The sequence below is a fragment of the Stigmatopora argus genome, chromosome 22 (genome assembly GCF_051989625.1).
Source record: "Stigmatopora argus isolate UIUO_Sarg chromosome 22, RoL_Sarg_1.0, whole genome shotgun sequence".
Taxonomy (NCBI): Eukaryota; Metazoa; Chordata; class Actinopteri; order Syngnathiformes; family Syngnathidae; genus Stigmatopora; species Stigmatopora argus.
In genome coordinates this window covers 3053150-3072241 of record NC_135408.1, presented here as the reverse complement: position 1 = coordinate 3072241, position 19092 = coordinate 3053150, and the positions used below count along the sequence as shown (strand labels likewise).

Sequence of the window (19092 nt, the reverse complement as noted above, 5' to 3'; positions counted from 1 at the left end):
CAATGAATTTTAGCCGAAGTTGGAAAATAATGCGAGACCTCTAGTTACGTAGGGTTTTATTTCGAAAGCTTGCTTTCCCTTTTCCGTTCGACCATTCGCATCCCGTCTCTGCGGCGCCATCTGCAGGTTAACGTCATTGGGCAGTCGTCTCGTTGTGGAGAGGTTAGTCTCTCACGAAGGGAAGATCGGTGGGGATTTGGATACGAGTGGAGCGGGTACTTCGGGATCGGTGATACCTATATTTAAGGGGGGAAATCCATTTTAATGAGGGGGACGATCGCGTGAGTAACACCGAATATTCAATAGTTCAAAGTCATGTGCTGTTGGCGCCGCAGTTTTAATTCGCCATGAAAGCAGCAGCTTCATGTTACCAGGACTTGCTTTCGATTCCCTGCATGTTGCACCCAGGACGGTCCAAGTTAAACGGTGGGTCCATTGAAATCTTAATATAATACCATATTTAAGCTCCTTCTCTTCTAATGCACCTTTAACAAGCCACATACACACACGCACGCAAACACATACATACACACACTCACTCACCTTACTGCTGCGCAATCACTCTTGATCCTTCAAAAGCACCATCGTTTCTGTTGTTATTTCTATAGCTTCTCATTTTCTGGACCGCTTTATCCTCATTAGGGTCGTGGGGGGTGCTGGAGCCTAACCCAGCTGACTCCGGGCCAGAGCCAGGGGACAACCTGAATCGGTTGCCAGCCGATCGCAGGGCACAAGACGGACAGCCATGCACACTCACATCCATTCCTAGGGGCAATTTAGAGTGTCCAATCAGCCTACCATGCATGTTTTTGGAATGTGGGAGGAAACCGGAGTACCCGGAGGAAACCCACGCAGAACATGCAAACTCCACACAGGTGGACGTGACCTAGATTTGAACCCAGGACCCCAGGGCTGTGAGGCCGACATGCTAACCACTCGCTTCACCGTGCCACCCTTTCTATAGCTTATAATAATAATATAGTCAAAAATAAAGTGAGGATAACTATCTTTTTGGTGTCTTTTACAGATTAAAGGGTGCTTGTCAACCCTCTTCTCCCACTCCTTAACATTTCCACATAGACATGAGAGCTTGGAGGAGATGGTGATGGAGCTCCAGGAGTTGGGCTGGGTGGTTTTGGTAGGGCTCTTTTTGGCTTCCCTGCTCATCGTTCTGGCCTGGCTCTTCCAGTTCTCACTCAGCCTCCTGCGCCAATGGAGAGCAAGAAAAGCTGAAGGTCAGCATGGGCAGAGTCTTTCCCTCGGGCAGCATCTCTGGCGCAGCTGGGCCGGATTCGCACGGGTCTTCCTCCTCAAGCTGCGCCCTCTTCATGATGGGGGAACCAAGTCCGAAGCCGACATTAAAATCTTGTTGACCTCCCTCTTCTCCTTCAAGTCGTTCAGCGAGCAGTGTCGCAGAAGCTGGGTCCAAGCTCTGAATGAGCAAGCTTGCAGGAATGGGGTAAGTGAGAATTTTCCTCATCCTCTTGCGAACATGCTGACATTGTTTAGAAAAGCAGTGTAACGCTAGCAATCTGAAAGCAGCTGAGGTGTGTGTTTTGTTCTATGTGTGTTGGAAGTGGGTGTCGGAGTGTCTAATGGTTAAGAGGAGGATGAGGGGGGGAACAGCCTTGCGTAACAGCTCTGAAGAGGCGAGACCAGCCTGTATAATTGCAGTATGAACGCCTACACTTTGTAAAAATAGCCTTCGTAACCCTCCACAGTGTGAGTTGGGTCTTCTCTCTCCTTTGCCCATTTGTAGCAATTGTCATTTGATTGCTGATGAGCCTAACGTGTACTGCTATTGTGATATGTGAATTTAATTTGACCTCATCTTCACTTTTGAACACACTTAAGTGCTTCTAATAATAATAATAATAATAATAATCGGACATAGGCCATGTCGTCATTACCACAACACAAAAAGCCTACTTGTCATCACACGAACTGCGTGTGACGAAATTGATGGTGCTTCTCCATAAGCTACGTTTAATCTACAGTTTCTGCTGGTCTCTAACAACTCTGCATTTGGAAAATGTCCATCTGATTTCATTTTTAAATGGGACAATACTCATATTCATCTTGATTCACTTTCATGTGTGATTCAAGAACAAAGTTGTGAAAAAAAGCTCACACAATTGAATATCTTGAACTTAGCTGTTTAAAAGTAAAACTCACATGGTTTACAATTTAACCGTTTCAATAGATGGGCTTTCATTTATTTAGTTACCTCAAGATATTACGAGTCAATGGTAGTGCTGTATTCTTATCTTTCTAATGCCTTCTCATCTAAAGAAGGTAGGCAAAATTAGTAGGATCTGTTATTATTTAACACTTCAGCCAACTGTGTTCTTTGAGTGAGCAATTCTTTATTGAAATACACTATCACTGAGCAGATTTTTCACCGCTGCCAGATCATTTTTAAACAACGGCCAGAAAAGAAATAGGATATTTGTACGTTGGCAGGCTACATCATAGTTCATGAATGAAGGGAGTGGTTATGATTTGAAGGATCCGCGTTTAGGACATTTTTAGCCTCTTTTACGAAATTCTCAGACTCCTCCAAGTTAGGAGATCCAAAAAAGTGTCCATTTCACTTTGCAGTTAACACAACTGATCATTTTCCATGGAGAATCTCAGTAAATGCAGAGACAAGCTAGTTCTCTACACTGTGTTCATGTGATAACTGCTCTTCAGCGGACTTTTTTTGAACCGAGACTGCTGATCAATGCATCTTTAACTCGCTAGTTAGTAAAACAAGATTTCCTTGTTACTGCCTCTGCGTGCTTGGCAGTGATATTCTAGATGCGTCTGCGAACATATGCTAATCACTTGGCTGCAAATGATACCTGGGCCATGACCCTGGTCGTGATGACAAAACACAATCATTGACACACTCGTGCATGGCGACATGGTTGACTGGAATGTTTTTGGCTTCCATGAACTTGAAAAACCTGCTGGGAAATATGACCATACAGTACAAGCAGTTCACATCTCATTCTTTCCCTCCCATGTTGATTTTCGTGCATGTTGTCGTGGCCACTTGCAAAACCAACAGAAACTAAAGATGATCGCGTGCACGGTTTACCTAGTTGCTTTGTATTTTGAAATTGTGGCACTGCACTAGCAAAACCCAGTGCCACTGGAGGCTGTGCCCTGAGGATACCTACTACACGTGGGGATTAACATGTCAATCCCTTCTCCTCTCGCATTAAATTTAGCGCTTGTCTCATATTCAAAGTCTGACAGAGGTCGTTAAATCATTGTAATAATGTTTAGAGAATGAATTGTTTTTACTTAGTGGTTCAGAAAGTCAGGCCAGATTGATCATCCGTACCGCGTATCTTCGTAAAAGTTGCAGGGGTTGCTGGAGGGTATCCCAGCTGACTTTGAGGGAAAGCCAGACTATACCCTGGACTGTTCGTCAATCAGCCGTCGCGAACGCAGAGACAGACAACCATTCGCACTCACAGTCATACTGCCCTGAGTGGGAATCGATCCCACGCTTGCCTGCACCGAAGTCAGGCAAGTGAACCACTACACCATCAGGTGGCCTCAAATGCCAGATTGCAGATGGAAAACCAATGATGCTGATGATGATGGGTATCGTATTGTCACACCTATAGGGCGTACTTAAAAGTATAACATTTTCTCTAAAATGGATGCTGCGCCCAATCAGTCGTTGTGCGCCTTGTGTTTGCAATACATTAAAAATTTTGTATGACCCTGATTTCATTTCTTGCTGACACGCTATTTACTGCGGTCAACCCAGCGGTTGTTCCTGTTCTCGCGGTCAAATGAGCAGACCCTAAAAATATCCCGCCCGCGTACTCCAAGCATTACGGTAGTAAATCCATTCAAAACATCCCAGACGACTGGTGAGGTAGTTGACTTCCATGTGCTCGTAGCGCTTTTAACCCTAAAAAAACACCTTCAATAGTCTGAGAAACAACACCTAATACAGAGGAAAGGCCTGACGTGAATGACAAAAGGATGTCTGTGTAAAAGCTTGGAAGATGGAGACAAACAACCTTTCATTCTCACACTCATACCTAGGAGCAATTTAGAGTGTCCAATCAGCCTAACGTGCATGTCTTTTTAATGTGGGAGGAAACCGGAGTACCCGGAGAAAACCCACGCAGGCCCGGGGAGAACATGCAAACTCCACACAGGTGGACCGACCTGGATTTGAACCCAGGTCCCCCACTGTGAGGCCGACGCGCTAACCACTCATCTGCTGGGCCGCCCGTTTTGCTTGTGTTGCCTTTTTAAAACATAAGCTCGCTTGCATGCTAACACGACCATTGCAGCGCGTCTTTTGAGCCGAAGCGCTTTTTCTATGGGCAAAAAAACTGAAATTGCACCCGCAACTGAGACAGCGCCCTTTCATTCAGTGCGCCCTATAGGCGTGAAAATCCAGGGATTGAAATTGTTTTTATTTTTTTTAATTTTGTTTTTTAAACCAAGTCGAAATATACATACAGAAATACAATAACATTTCAATGCCAGTTAAAGAGGGCCCAAATAATGCAATACTTCCCTCACATATTGTACTTGAAGCAGGCACATGGGTGTCAATGTAGATTTGAATGTTATTTCTACTTGCATAAATCTCTTTTATTAAAGAGGTCAGGAAATAAAAGTCAATTGTCAGAAGCCACGTAATGAACTGATCACAGTGAGCAGCTGGTTTCCTTGCGGATTTCTAAATATGTCCCAACCAATTTTGTTGATAATGATTGAGAAAAAAAACCTCCCTCTCCTTCTTCCGGATATTTTAGCTGCCATCTTTGCAGCTGCTTAAATGTGGGTGTGCGCGTTTTCTTAAACAAGCCGCTAATTGTTACAACTTCTTTGAAGGTTTATGACATGATATTAAATACAAGACTGTTTATTCCACTTGGTCATTCAAGACTGATCCGAAAACAAAATAGTTGTATACTAAAGCATCCCTTGATGCAGCATGTTTCCTGATTCGCTTAGAAAATGTCTGCTGACTTATTGCCGCAGGAGCCACTGGAGAAGCTTTATAAGGAGTCATTTGGATGAATCAGGCTGGGTTGGATGGAAGCTGGTTGACATTTTTTTTCTTGGTTTGTGGATTATAGCTACCATGTTTAAAGGGGAAACTGCAGCTCTCTAATGGAATAAAAAACTCATGATCTATTTGTGACACGCATGTAAAAAGTGACGGGGGAAAAACAAAAGTCGGCAGTTGATTGGTTGCTTCGCTGCCGGTCGATTATTGTGATTATACACAAGTAGGCCCATTTTAGATGACAGGACATGCTCATTTACTATGAAAGCGCAGGAAACTGACCTTTTTCATCATGATTATCGCCGCAGCTGCGGATCACTTATGCAAGCCTAAATTCAAATTGTTTAACAGCTTTAGTTCTTTCTGCCTTTTTGCTGAAGTCTGAGGACTATTTTGCGGGCGTAACCTGGAAATGGAAAATAGATGCACATATAAAAATATAATATAATATAGCCATCATTCTATCAAATTCTTAACCATCCATCATGTTTAGTATTAAAGGGAAGTGTATCTTATCCTAGTTAACCCTGAACTGTATAGCAGTCACAAGCTATTTATAAGGCAACAATAACAGCTTTTTGGGGGTTACTTAACTTGTTTTTTTTAATAGTTTAATTTTAAACAAACTGGACATTACATAAGCAAAACATTTATTGACTTACAATTTCAAAAGTAGTAGTATGGTAAGCCAGACAATTTATAACTAATTAATACTCTATATCACAGGTGTCAAAGTGGCGGCCCGGGGGCCAAATCTGGCCCGCCGCATCATTTTGTGTGGCCGGGGAAAGTAAATCATGAGTGCCGACTTTCTGTTTTAGGATCAAATTAAAATGAAGAGTATAGATGTATATTAAATTTCCTGATTTTCCCCCTTTTTAAATCGATAATTGCTATTTTTTTAATCCATATTTTCTTTGTTTTTAGTTCAAAAATCATTTTGTAAAATCTAAAAATATATTTAAAAAAGCTAAAATAAACCTTGTTTTAGATCTATAAAAAACTGAATATTCAGGCCCTTTAATCCAGTTCATTTAATCCATTTATTAAAAAAAAATGTTGCTGTATTTATTATTGTTACAGTGCACTTCTATACTATTCGTCATATAGAAATAGTTATTTGCTCTTATTCTAGTGACCCGAACCTCTCATTAATAAACTAAAAGAGAAAGTCAAGAAAGGCAACTGAGGGACAGCATACGCTACAGGCAGAGTGTATTGTCGTAAAACATCGTAGTTTTCACAAGTGTCCTGTCCTCAAGCGAATATTTATGATAAACTTGAAGTGACACAGTTGTAGTCCTCGGGATATCTCGCAAATGAGCTTCACGTACACACTTGTATAAAGAGAGGTCACAAGGACAAACCCGTGGATTTGCCGCAAGCATTGGCCTGGTGAGGACAAAATGCAGTTTATTGCCATGTTGCATGAAGCGCTACAGTTCAGTTCACTGTGGTTTAGAACAGTAAATCCTCATTCAGCTTGTTTTTGCATTTGCTTTTATAATCATATGGGAGCATGTATTTTTAGGACACATTTACATGGCAACAATGTTATGCAGAATCGCCAAAGGGCTTGTTGCTGTTGTTTGAATTCCATGTTTAGACAACTGAATGACTTCTGCCATCCCTCCCAGTTCAAATGGGCTGGACTACAATTAATAAACTCATTTAGAAGGGTTTTAATTTCAGCTTAAAGAGCCATGTGATGAAATGATTTTTTTTAGATATAAATTCCTTCAATTTACTTGCGCCTTGTTTTCAGCCACCCAAAATGCCATTGCGGTTGAATTGATAGAGCTCTCTGGAAACGACTGTACGTTTCACATTTGTTACTGTTTTCATGTACACGGCCCCTTAGCATAGTATGCCAATGAAATTTTTTGATAAAAGGGAATTCAAGGTTTTCTTAGAAATCAAGGCAAATTAAACATCACCTTAGGTTTTGGTGAGGGGAGGTCAAGAAAATAAATTTAAGAAGACCATGCTGCTTTCCATGAGCTGCTGACCTATCTTTCACGCAGGCATCGCCTAATACTGTCACAAACCCCTCCCCCATGTCTTAATTTGCTAATATCTCATGGGCTCACTTTGTCTTAACACGCAAGATTAGCAGTGACATTCAGGGAAATTTGCCCCCAATGTCATAATGATCCTAATTACCCTCATTGCTCTTTGAGTGAGTGGCACACCAGATTTTATGTGAGTGCAGACATAATTGGAACCCATTTCTAGATGTCACGCAATCCAACATACATCACTTTGGATTTGCTCTGCTCTTTGAATGCAATGAATGGCAGGCTGACTGGGCAGTTTCAGAGGCTTCACCCAAGCAAAGTAAACATCGTTGTTTGTAGTGTGTAGTCATGTGGCCGCAATGTTGGTCCAAACCTACGTCAGCCTCCAGCATTGCACTTTGCTTCCTGCCTTTCTCGCATAGAAACACACTCACACACATGCCACACACTACATTATATCATCCTCAACTCCACTGTTCAGGTTGAAAGAGATTGGAGTTGCATTTAGAGAGACATATGTTCTTACAATGGGGGGCTTTATTTATCTATTTTTTAATTCAGTTAGCATTCCTGAGCTAGATAATGCAGCGCTCAAACATCCACACAAATGGACAATGTGATTTTGGGCAGTCGTGAGCTGTGTATTTTGGTACATGGTCCTTCCTTCAGTTGCTACCGTATTTTTCAGAATACCATATCTTTTATTTTTCCCCAAAATTGAAAGGGTGCAGAATAATCCTGTGCAATATGTACAATATGAATTCTGGTTATGCTTAACAACCTCAAACCTATTTTTGGGGAGCACAATTGTATTACACTGCTACAGTAAAGTGCTTAAAGGTGCTAAGGAATGGTAACTACAGTAGTACCTCTACATACGAGCAGCTCTACCTACGAGATGCTCGAGATACGAGGAAATTTTTGAGCAAATAATTCGCTCTGATACGAGAAAAATTTCGAGATGCGAGAAAGCCAGGTGGCCATGACATGAGAGGCTGTTTATCATTTTGCCGCATCTCTTTCGTATATAACAAATATCTATGAGCACTCAACAATTTCTTCAGACAAGTTTCTCCTACACATGGACCAGAAAACGCACAACGCGCATGCGCGAGCAAAAAGAGGGCTTTCTGGGTAATGAAGTATACTTGTGCACACAATACCGATAACCAATGGCACCCTTTCTCAGAATAAAACTTCATTACCCACAATCAATACGTGGGTAGGCTGAGCTGTTGCATTTCCTGCTTTTCCTTCCTTAGCCTGTTAGCTCCCGCGATCGCTCATTCAAGACTATTTCTCGTTGGCAAGTGGTCGTGCGTTATCCTATTGTGAGGACATTTGTGTGCATCATTTTCGGAATATTTTGAAGGGAATACAACAGCAAACAGGCCATCGATAGCGAACGTGAAGGTGGAGGCGTGGCAAACAGCTAACCCGGCCAGAATGAAGGTAAAAAAAAATTAAAACAAAATTAGAATTCTGTTTTGTGTAACGTTACATTAAACGTATGTTTGAGTGTGTCTGTATATATTAATCCAAGTTAATTTAAATTTGTTTGTTCGGTTACGAGTGCGTTGCCGTGGATAAAGTCCCCCGAATGATGCACTATTTAAGGTGCCTTATAATCTGGTGTGCCTTATGTATGAAAATAAACTTGTTATCAGTGGTGAGCCGGTGCGCCTCACAGTCCAAAAAATATTGTACTGTATCAAATTGTATTTAGGATTTACACCCATGTTGTGGGTCTGTATTTAGACTGTAAGGCAGTGAAGTCTTTGGAGTCTGAAAGTGAAGCTAGATCTCATACTAGATGAACTTGATGCGTCTAGTACTAGCCTTCGGTCAAACATATGTTGTCATTGTCAGGCCAGCATCCTCGGGCACAAATGCAACTCCTTGCTGTCTTGGTTGTTACGTCCATGTCACACACGGTTACTGCATGAACCTCTAGATTGCCGGCAAGTGTTAACAATCAGATGCTCTAAATCAGGGGTGTCAAACTCGGGGTGCTTCGTGGGCCGCATTAACGTCAACTCCATTTCATGTGGGCCGGACCATTTTAGATCTAATATCTAGATTTTTTTTATTTTTTAAAATTGGATTAAAAGAACTGGATCAAAAGCCCTAAAATCCTAAATAGTCTGTTTTTATAGATTTAAAGCAATGTTTATTTGAGCTTTTTTTCTTAGTATTGGAAAATGTCTTTTAATCATGTTTTTTTTTATTTCAAATGGAAACAAAATATTTTTTTAAAGTGGAAAATGGAAAATATTTGTAAATTTATTTTTAGATTTTACAAAATGCTTTTTGAACTAAAAACACAAAAGAAAAAATGGATTGAAAAATTGCAATGATTGATTTTAAAAAGGGCAAAATCAGGAAATGTAATGTACATCTATCATTATTTGAATTTGATCCTAAAATAGAAACTCATGATTTACTTTCTCGGGCCGCACAAAATGATGCGGCGGGCCAGATTTGGCCCCCGGGCCGGCACTTTGACACCTGTGCTCTAAATGATTGTATCTTCATTCAAACAAACATAATAAAACACTGCATTAAGGTATCAGGTACTTTTTGCTTTCGCCATTAAAAAGGTGATCAATGCAGCTCACCAAATATGCTTAAAAATTGCCCTAGTTGGCATTTTTCGTATACAGTGGCAGTTTCATTTGCTGGGTGAAAAAAAAATATCCCTAAGGACTCTGACAAATTGCTCACTAGCTGCATGCAAGTCTGTCTGCCATATTTGATGTCATTCCTGAGCGTCTTGCCTCTTTGTATTCATATCCTCTTATGTAATATTTAGTCCGTGTATTCTCTATTCCCCTCTGTCTCTCACAGAGTTCCATCCAAATCACTTTTGACAGCAGTGCCAAGTTTATTACTGCGCCTGCAATTGAAAGTGTGACCTGTACTGACCAATCAGCACATAGAACGGTGGGTAATCATCATTCAGTACTTTGCCTCCAATAACCTGGCTTTTAAGGAGGTTTTGTGGGCATGTTTGTATAGTTTAAACTATTTGTTGATAAAAGTCATTTTGCATGGTTCATTACCTTACAAGATGTGTTCAGAAGCTGACTTTTTTTTGCAGTTCAATGAATTTATTTGTTGATTGTTATGCTTCACACGTCCGCAAAGTAACTTTGTTTTTATGTCTGATTTTGCTAGCACACAATTAAAAACCTAAACAGAACGGGTTAACAAAAATGAAAATAATAATAATATTTTTTAAAAATCGTAAAAAAAAGAAAGACTTTTAACAAAAGAAAACAAAAATAGCAAATTTTACTAGGCCCAGTTGAGGTAAGGTTCCAAAAACGAAGTTCCAGTTAAAATAAATGTGGCTTTGCTGAATTGTATTTCGTAGATGGAAATGACACAAATTTATTATTATTTTTTTTCCAAACAAGCATACAATTATACTGTTACTGATGAGCAAATACATTTAACCCTGATTACCAGAATCATTTTGTACAAAAGTTTTTGGTGAAACCAATAACTAATTTTATCATTTTGATGTCACTTCACAGCTACTCATTGTCAGAAGAGGAAATTATTTTTAAAATTATCCTTAAGCGCTTTAAATGCATTCACATGCACCATGAATACAATGGTTGACATATATACACTGAAAACAAGGGATGTTTTTTTTTTTCAAAGGCGAGGAGAAGCGGTTCGGAAAACGAATGAATGAATGCATAGTAGTGTAATTAATTTATATTCACTGTGTAGAGTACAAATAGTAGCCTTGACTGGCTGTGAATCTCTGATGATGCCTTTTTCTTACTTGATAGGTTTTACATTGTAAATGTCGGGTGGACAACGTGGCATTTCCTGTGACGGTTACTCAGCAGTCCCCCGCTGCCGTTGCCATGGACACCTATCAGATTACGATTGCACCTACAGTGGCAAAGGTACTGAGGCACACCACCTGGTTTCTTTTATTTTGCAACTTTCCTTTACGGCCAGTGCACGAGGACGTTTCAATTGCTAGTCAAATATCAACTTTCAATGGCAGGACATGTTTGTCATGCCATCGGGGATAATTATGTAAACTATGGAACATTATAACTAGTTATACTGCAATGAACGGCCAATACATTTTTTTTCAATGAAGAAGTGGTCTGACATCAATAGATTAACACTAAATTTAGCCATAACAACATTTCTAACATATGGAAAACACCTGACTTGCTCAACTAAAAGATGCATATGTAAGGATCGAAAGAGTATCTGAAATCAAATTTCTTGGTGTTATGATAGATGAAAAACTAGGCTGTAAAACTCACATAAGTAAATTAAGGAAAACATGTTTAATTATGGACAAAGTCAATTTTTTTTAACAATTTTTATTACATATTTTCTTCTGGTCTATTTTACTCCCATATATGAATTAGTTTTTAAAGGTGGTGAGGAAACACATATACAATACAGAGCCAAAATTTACCGATTTGGTTTATTATAGAGATAATAAAGATCACTGCAGGGTCTAATTAATTGACACCTCATGGTGACAATGAAGGGGTGGGGCTAGAAAAGTTTTTTTTTTTTTTTTTTACTTCTTTCGACACCCTTTTTAAACACTTGTTTGCATACACTGCTAATGGTGCAGTAGAAATACTGCCATAGCTAAAAAGAAAATGCTTATTTTTTCCATTATGTTCAAATGAAAATAAAAATAATTAAAAAATAGCAGTGGAGCAACAATTAAATTAAATCAACTCATTTGAATACTCATTCTAATGGTTAAAGGTGGGGAAATTGCACTTGTTCTGCTGTTTGCCTCTGTGTTGAATACCTTTTCTGACTGTGTGTTCTGTGTTTTACTTTGCTATCAGTTGGTTGTCTGCCTGGAAGAAGTGAAGGATGAAGGAATCTTGGTGTCCTGGACTCTTTCCAATCAGCAACCATTTAAACTGACTGCGTCGCCATGCAAGCTGTCGAGACATGTGAGACGATTCAATATCAGCAAACAGTTGTATTGATGTTTAATCTTTTATTTGTGTTGCTATTGGGTTTTCGTCATCATCGTCATCCTCAAATTAGATGTGTTTTTGGCAAAAAGAAAGCGTACCGTAGCAAACTAAAGATATATTTTCCGTGCAAAAAAGACCGCATAAAAAATGTGATCTAAAACAGAGGTGTTACACCAGTATTAAAAAGGCCGCAAGTTTTCAGGCAAATTGAGCAAGAGGACACTTTTTGCATGTGTGATAACTTGATTGTAATCCAGTGCTATTTATTTAAGACGACATCTCATTGGTTAAACTGTCGGCACTGAATCGGTTTGAACAAAGACCGGGACCTACTGCGGCCCTTTGCGGAATCAGTTTCACGCCCCTGATCTAAAAACAAAGATGAAAGTCAGACCACATGCAAGCTCAAATGTATTTTTATCATTTAATGGTAAATTTGGACCATTTTTTTACTCTTTTCTTGGATTTGGTTATCAGTACTTCAATTCAATGCTGCTTTCTTTCAGAGCACTGATGAAAAGGGAGTGTCAGATGTGATCAAGGGCCTCATTGAGGATACTCTCTTCAGCTCTCATCCAGCCGTGATTCTTAACCTCAGGACAAGTACTTCTCCAGTACGTTTTCACCTCCTTCTCTTCATTTGTAGTCGAGATATAATTTGTGTTAAATTCATGAGGCTTATGGAAACTCAAGATATATTGACGTGCTCTCATTGTACTTCATCCGCCTCTTGACCCAAAGTCAGCAATATACAGCGACCAATGTTCCCTCTAATTTTTTGTTTGTCTGGGCAGAAAGACAACCACCCTAAACCCCCTAAAGTGAGTACCGGTGTGAGCAACATCATCATTGCTCACTATGGGCACACACCAGTATCACACCTGCCATAAGCAGGTGTATGTCTACTACACATAAATGATTTAGTAATAACAAAATGTAATGATTAATATCTGTGCATGGGCGGCCCAGCGGATGAGTGGTTCGCGCATCAGCCTCACAGCTAAAAAAATAAAATAAAAAATAACAAAAAAAATTGGGATTTTATTTTGTGCGCTCCATATGATTTGCTGTGCGCAAAGAAGACGAGAGTAGTGCGCAATTGCGCACACGCACATCTTAGAGGGAACATTGACAGCGACTGAACTAAAAAAGGTGCCAGAGAAAATAGAAGTCATTAATTCTTTCTATTCCTTTTCTGCTGTTAGTTCTCAATACAGAATCTATCAGGAGGATTGAAGCCTGTACCCCAGAGTGTCTTTGTACGGCGACTTCTTCTGCGGCAGCTCAGAGTGACCTTAAGTAAAGGTCAGATGCAATCCCTCGATGTCTTTGGATCATTTCTATCTAACTGTGGGACTTCACGGAATCACTGTGTTTTCAGGCCAGTGCTGTAGCTCAGTAGAGCTGTGCTGCATCTTCAGCCTAAACCAACCCAACTCAGAAAAGACAACCTGCTTTATGCCGGTGCCCCACAACCCAAAAAGCCCAATGGAGTGGAAAGATGAAATGACCCTGTGAGAAAACATTGCGATATCCATTTTACATGCCAGTACATTTCTTATTCATTAAAAAGAAGTGTTTTTTATACATACCGTATTTTCATGACTATACGGCGCATCGTATTTTTAGCCGCAGTGTCAGAAACGAGTGCTATTGCTGTATTTTACACACACAAAGGACGCACCATTTTTATAGACCCAGCCAGGCATGGCAAAACATACACCATCTTAAACATACACGCTACACCCACACACTAAAAACACGTTTTTAAAAAGGCAACGGAAGCAAAACTGAGTTCAGTTGTACTTTACTTAGCCATTTTACAATGTACTCATGTCATCATCACCCACAAATCCATTAAAGTCCTCATTTTCTGTGTCCGAATTGAACAATTGTCCAAATGAGTCATCGAAAACGCTGAGTTTTATACCTTCGTTCATTCGCAAATAGTAGCTAGCTAGTAGCTAGCGTAACTAATCCAACGGTGTCTTCCATGCTTCGTAAAGCTGTGTTGATGTCGATCGCCAGGCCACAATCCATTCGCAAATAGTAGCTAGCTAGTAGCTAGCGTAACTATTCCAACGCTGTCTACCATGCTTCGTAAAGCTGTATATGTCAATGGCCAGGCCACAATCCATTGGGTGTATTGACAAAAGAACTATATATCCCAGCAGTCGTTGCGCAGTACTTTTTCTACGGGGAAAATAGTAGAGTCGGGGGCTGCTTGCCGTAGTTGAGAGAGCTGTAGAGGATGGTGTACCCTATCGACTGATTTACTTTATTTTATCGTGATAACAATTTTAGTATTGGTCCATATATAAAGCGCACTGGATTATAAGGCGCCTTGTCTATTTTGGAGAAAATTTAAGACTTGTGCGCCTTATAGTCGTGAAAATACGGTATATTGAAATGAATGGATTTGTGTCAGGATCACTCTATAAAGCGACTGTGTTCTTTCTTAAAGGGAGCTCAGTCCAGAAACCAAAGAATTGAGAGTCAGACTTTTGGAGCGGAATGGCAGAAGCGAACGTAAGACCACTTTGTATTCTGGGCTCTTGTCTAGAAAAGTTTTTGCTGCAACACTCCTTTAAATCTGGGCTAAAACTCTATTGTTTATCATGGCGTATTCATAATTGCCCATACTGTTTAAATGTCCAGTTATATGACTTTTGCTTTTGATTCGGATTTTGGTTTCATTTCTTTTTTTTCTTAATAATTTCATGTGATTTTTATGTACCAGGTATCATTTTATTTGTGATTTTGGAATTTAAATTTCCAAGACAAAATCTGTGTCTGCTGTGGCTTACGTGCTCATTTCCTTTTTGGTGTGCTAGAATTGCTTCTAGGCCATGGCTCCTTTGCCTTGGACCTCCAGTCCAGAGTTCCTACCTCTGTCCTACTCCCAATAAAGCCAAGCCACACCTTGGAACCTATTGCCACCGTCACAGTAGATGTGAGTTACAAGCATTTAAATACTTGACCACTATAACAAAGATGCTGACCCAGGCAGGAATGATTTAACATTTCTTTTAGAAGTGTATTAAGGCAGCTGATAGAGAGCACAATCTAAATTCCAGATAACATTCCATGCTCATTGCTCTTGCTCTTTTCTGATCTTAGTACTCACATAATTACTAAATGAGACGTGCAAAGCCAGTGAAGCGTATGATGTGCTGTTATGATGATTTTGATGTTTTTTTTTAAATCCTTTCAGCTGCTCTATGTGGAAACCGAGGAACTCCACTCACCGTTGCGTTCCTCCCTCACCCCCACCAAAACAGTCGATGTGGACCAAAGCATCATGCCGGACGGAACCATCGTTACCACCGTAACAACAGTCCAGTCGAGACTGAAATTAGAAAGCACTACAGGTACTATTTTAAGCATGAATCCTTTCTTTAGTTAGCAATACAAAACTCTAGAGGTCATATCTTTTAGGTGATTGTCCTTTGCTGTCTCCGTCCAAAGTTGAGGTGAGAGAAAAGAAGCCCCCTATTTTTTCTAATGGAAGAGGGACCCCCAGCCCTGATCCCAGCAGTAAGTAAGAAAACAAAATAGCAACATGGACAAAAGTAGTATTGCAACATTTAAAAAAAGCTTCAAATAGAATTTTGCTCCTTTGATTAACTATATAATTAGGGAAAGAAAGAAATGGTGCAGACTTGCCCTCCAAACAATAAAACTGTGTTTTTATTTGTGTTTTTATTTTACAGAAAGCAGCCGCTTGTCTAATGGCTTGGATCCTGTTGCAGAAACAGCCATTCGACAGCTTACTGAGACGAACTCAAAAATAGCTAGAAAGACTCCAACAAAGAGAAGCACACTGATCATCTCAGGCGTCACAAAGGTTAGTGGACTAGAGAAAGAACTATGGACTACACTGGATTGCAGTGGCATCTATATGCATAATAATATACCGAAATATAGGCGGCAGGCTCAGTTACCACACCCCTGGATTTCCCGTGCCTCTCCGCTGCTTCACATTACGCTACAGCAGTCTTCTGACCTAATTTCTGATCAAAAGACTTTGGAAGAAACGTCTCTGCTTTAAAGGGCAGCAGTTGTAAAATGACACATCTCGAGATGACACATTTTAAGACATTGAAACCAGTTGTCACGCAATAAAACACAATTTTTTGTTAAACCTAAATTTAATGGCAATGTATAGTGAAGTGTGTCCGTTTTTAGTTTCAACCTGAGCTGTTTGGGGGATTAGTCATGCTATGCTCACTTTGTCTGTTAGTGTCAAAATACTTTTGTCGAGTCTGATATACCCATCATTTTTATATTACCTGAACAGTAAATGATTTAAGAGAACACAGCTTGTCAACATTTTCACTTTTACTACTTAAAATAATGGAAGACCGTTAGGCATCTCACTATACAGAGTCAGTCATTGTAATTTTATATCTTGATAGCTTTGGATGTTTTGAGCAAAGGTCAACCTAAAATGACTTTTTTGCTTTACGTAGTTTACTGTGTAAGATGGAGAATTTTCACATGAGTAATATCATTACTAACAGCAAAAAAAATCAAGCCTACTTAAAGGGATATGACACCATTGGTGGCTTTTTCTTCCACAGGTTCCACTCACTAAAGACGACTGCACTCTATCGAGAGACTACACCGCAGCAATGGACGCAGCCATGCAAAGCAACCATTTCGGGACGGTGCGCAATCTAGAGCCAGATGAAACCACACCTTCCGATGTGTCGGAGCGTCCCTCCGTGGATGATGTGGAATCAGACACTGGCTCCACGGGTGGTTTGGAAACACGTAGTCTCAAGGACCATAAAGGTGAGTCCAACAGTTTAGCTTGACTAGCATTTGCAACCTTAATTAAACCATCTGCACCTCTTTCAGTATACAGTAATACCTTGAGATACGAGCTTAACTCGTTACGATTATTTTCAATTATTTCATGCTTAATATCGATTATCATCATACACACCACCCTTCATTGCACCTGCTTGCTTTGGACCCATTGTTTTTCCCTGAATTCTGCACTAACGCGAAAAAACATGAAAAAATGCAACGCTCCGCCTAGTACTCGGAGATATCTTTACACGAGGGAGATGCGGCGAGAAAGACAGTGCGCTGTTATCATAAGCAGCTTCTCACGTCTCGGCCACCTGGCTGTCTCGTATACTCGTATCTCAAAATGTGTCTCGTATCTCAAGGCAAATATTTGCTTGTATCTCAAATTTCTCGTATGTTGGGGCACTAGTATGTCGTGACCGGCCGTTTAGTCGCCGGACGTTTGGTCGCCCGGACCCAAACAACGGGCGACCAAACGTCCGGCGACAAAACAAGGTAAAACACGGTCTACGCATCTATAAAAGCCAACAATGGCCCTGAGCAGTTTCACTGAGCGGACGTGTGAGTGTATAAGAGTTTGTATGTACATGAGTTGTCCCCTTAGGAAGGGATGTCAGTCAGGGTCATAACAAGTTCTCCAACAAAACGCAATGAAATTACGGGAAATTTTGAGCTTTTCTTTAGCCTAATAATTAATAGGGCATTAAGTATGACTAAATAATAATTCGCAGTTTGTATTTAGGGAATTTGAGCAACAATTTTAAATGGTAATTATCAATACCTTCCGGGCAACCAAACGTCCGGCGACCAAACGGCCGAGTACCCTAGTATGTCAACGTATTACTGTATATGTAATGTCAAATCAGCCCCGAAGCAAACATTTATGGTGTAGTCGTACCGCTTTGAGAACCTCTGCATTGGGAAATCCGTTACGCTGATTGGTGTAGTACTATCAAATACAATGGGAATGCATCTTAAACAGTTTGATTTCAAACGTGCCAATGTGTAAGTCATAGCAAATCATTTTCGGCTACCAAATTGCTAAACGATAAAAGTTTTCCATTTATACCCCACAGTGGGATTTTTGCAGAGCGGATCGAGGTTGTTGTTCCGCCGAAGATATCGGGAAAAGGAGCCCTGCCTCAGCCAGTCCCACGAAGACATCTCCAAAACGAATTTTGCTGGAGCAGTGGACAGCAGTCGAAAGACGTCCGGCAGCTTCTCGCGACGTCTCATCAAACGATTCTCCCTCCGAGCATCAGGGAAACGGAAATTCAAACCGACGGGCACCAATGGAGGGTCAAGCGCAGCCAATAACTGATAGTTAACTGCCTGTACTCCCCTGGCAGTTGTCTGAGCACAAGTCCTTTGGTTTGAGGACACCTCTGGGAATGCCATCTGGAGGGGAGAACTATGGCTGCTTCAGGGCATAAGTGCTTCTTCATCAAATCATTGGAATTTAAATCAGATCAAGTCAATTGTTTGGAGGCTCACTTTGACAGGACCATTGCATTGAAATTCTGTGTATTTTTCATTGACAAATGATGAAAGTTCTTGAAATTATTTATAATGCTGATAGAATGGCATTCGTGCACTTTGGATACACATTTTTCTTAGATTCTACATAATTCACTTTATGTATGAAGATAATTTATAATTTTGTGAAGTGCTATTTATTTTATCATACCATGAGTTGTCTTAGCTGTGTTACACTGTAAAACTAGAGAAATTGCTGTGATTTTTCCTTCAAAATGTCATTTGAAAATCAAGTTTATTTCTATGTTAAAATAGTAGTTGTACGTATATTCATCTATAATACATGAGGCCATTGTTCAATAAGCAGGAAAGTGTTATACATTGTACTTTTTTGACTCAATATAAAAATGAAGAGGCTTAATGTAAAAAAAAATCCATGTAGTCAATAAGTACATTTCTTTCATGATTCAAAAGATTTTTAAAAATGTAATTTCCAGCAATATTTTACAATAATAAATTACTGTTATAATGATAGAGCAAGGACATATGGATGGATATTTACACCGTGCTTGAGTAAAACATATTTTCTCGCTGAAATGCCAGAACTTAGGTGGAGGTGATCAAAAGAGTTCATGAATGATCTTTGCTGTTATTTTGATATGTTTAATTTATTCAAATAAATTATTTAACCCCTGTCCAACACGGGTCATATTGATCCGAATGAGTTTTTATTCATTTAATTAATGTCACTATTTATTAT

General features: G+C 39.9%; 1 protein-coding gene across 2 annotated transcripts; it reads left to right on the top strand.

Moving 5' to 3' along the window:
* The first annotated feature begins 124 nt into the window (after positions 1-124).
* c2cd2l (c2cd2 like) lies at positions 125-19047 on the top strand. 2 transcript variants are annotated; one of them, XM_077592455.1, is made up of 15 exons: positions 125-426; positions 1028-1459; positions 9901-9996; positions 10857-10976; positions 11901-12011; positions 12545-12652; positions 13244-13343; positions 13420-13552; positions 14503-14567; positions 14873-14991; positions 15253-15409; positions 15507-15575; positions 15752-15885; positions 16622-16835; positions 17933-19047. In XM_077592455.1, the coding sequence occupies exons 2-15, from the start codon at positions 1100-1102 to the stop codon at positions 18175-18177; spliced, it is 2031 nt and encodes a 676-aa protein (XP_077448581.1). In that variant the 5' UTR covers positions 125-426; positions 1028-1099; the 3' UTR covers positions 18178-19047. The 2 variants fall into 2 exon arrangements, with proteins under 2 accessions (XP_077448581.1, XP_077448580.1); XM_077592454.1 differs by having other exon boundaries at positions 15477-15575.
* Positions 19048-19092: the final 45 nt, after the last annotated feature.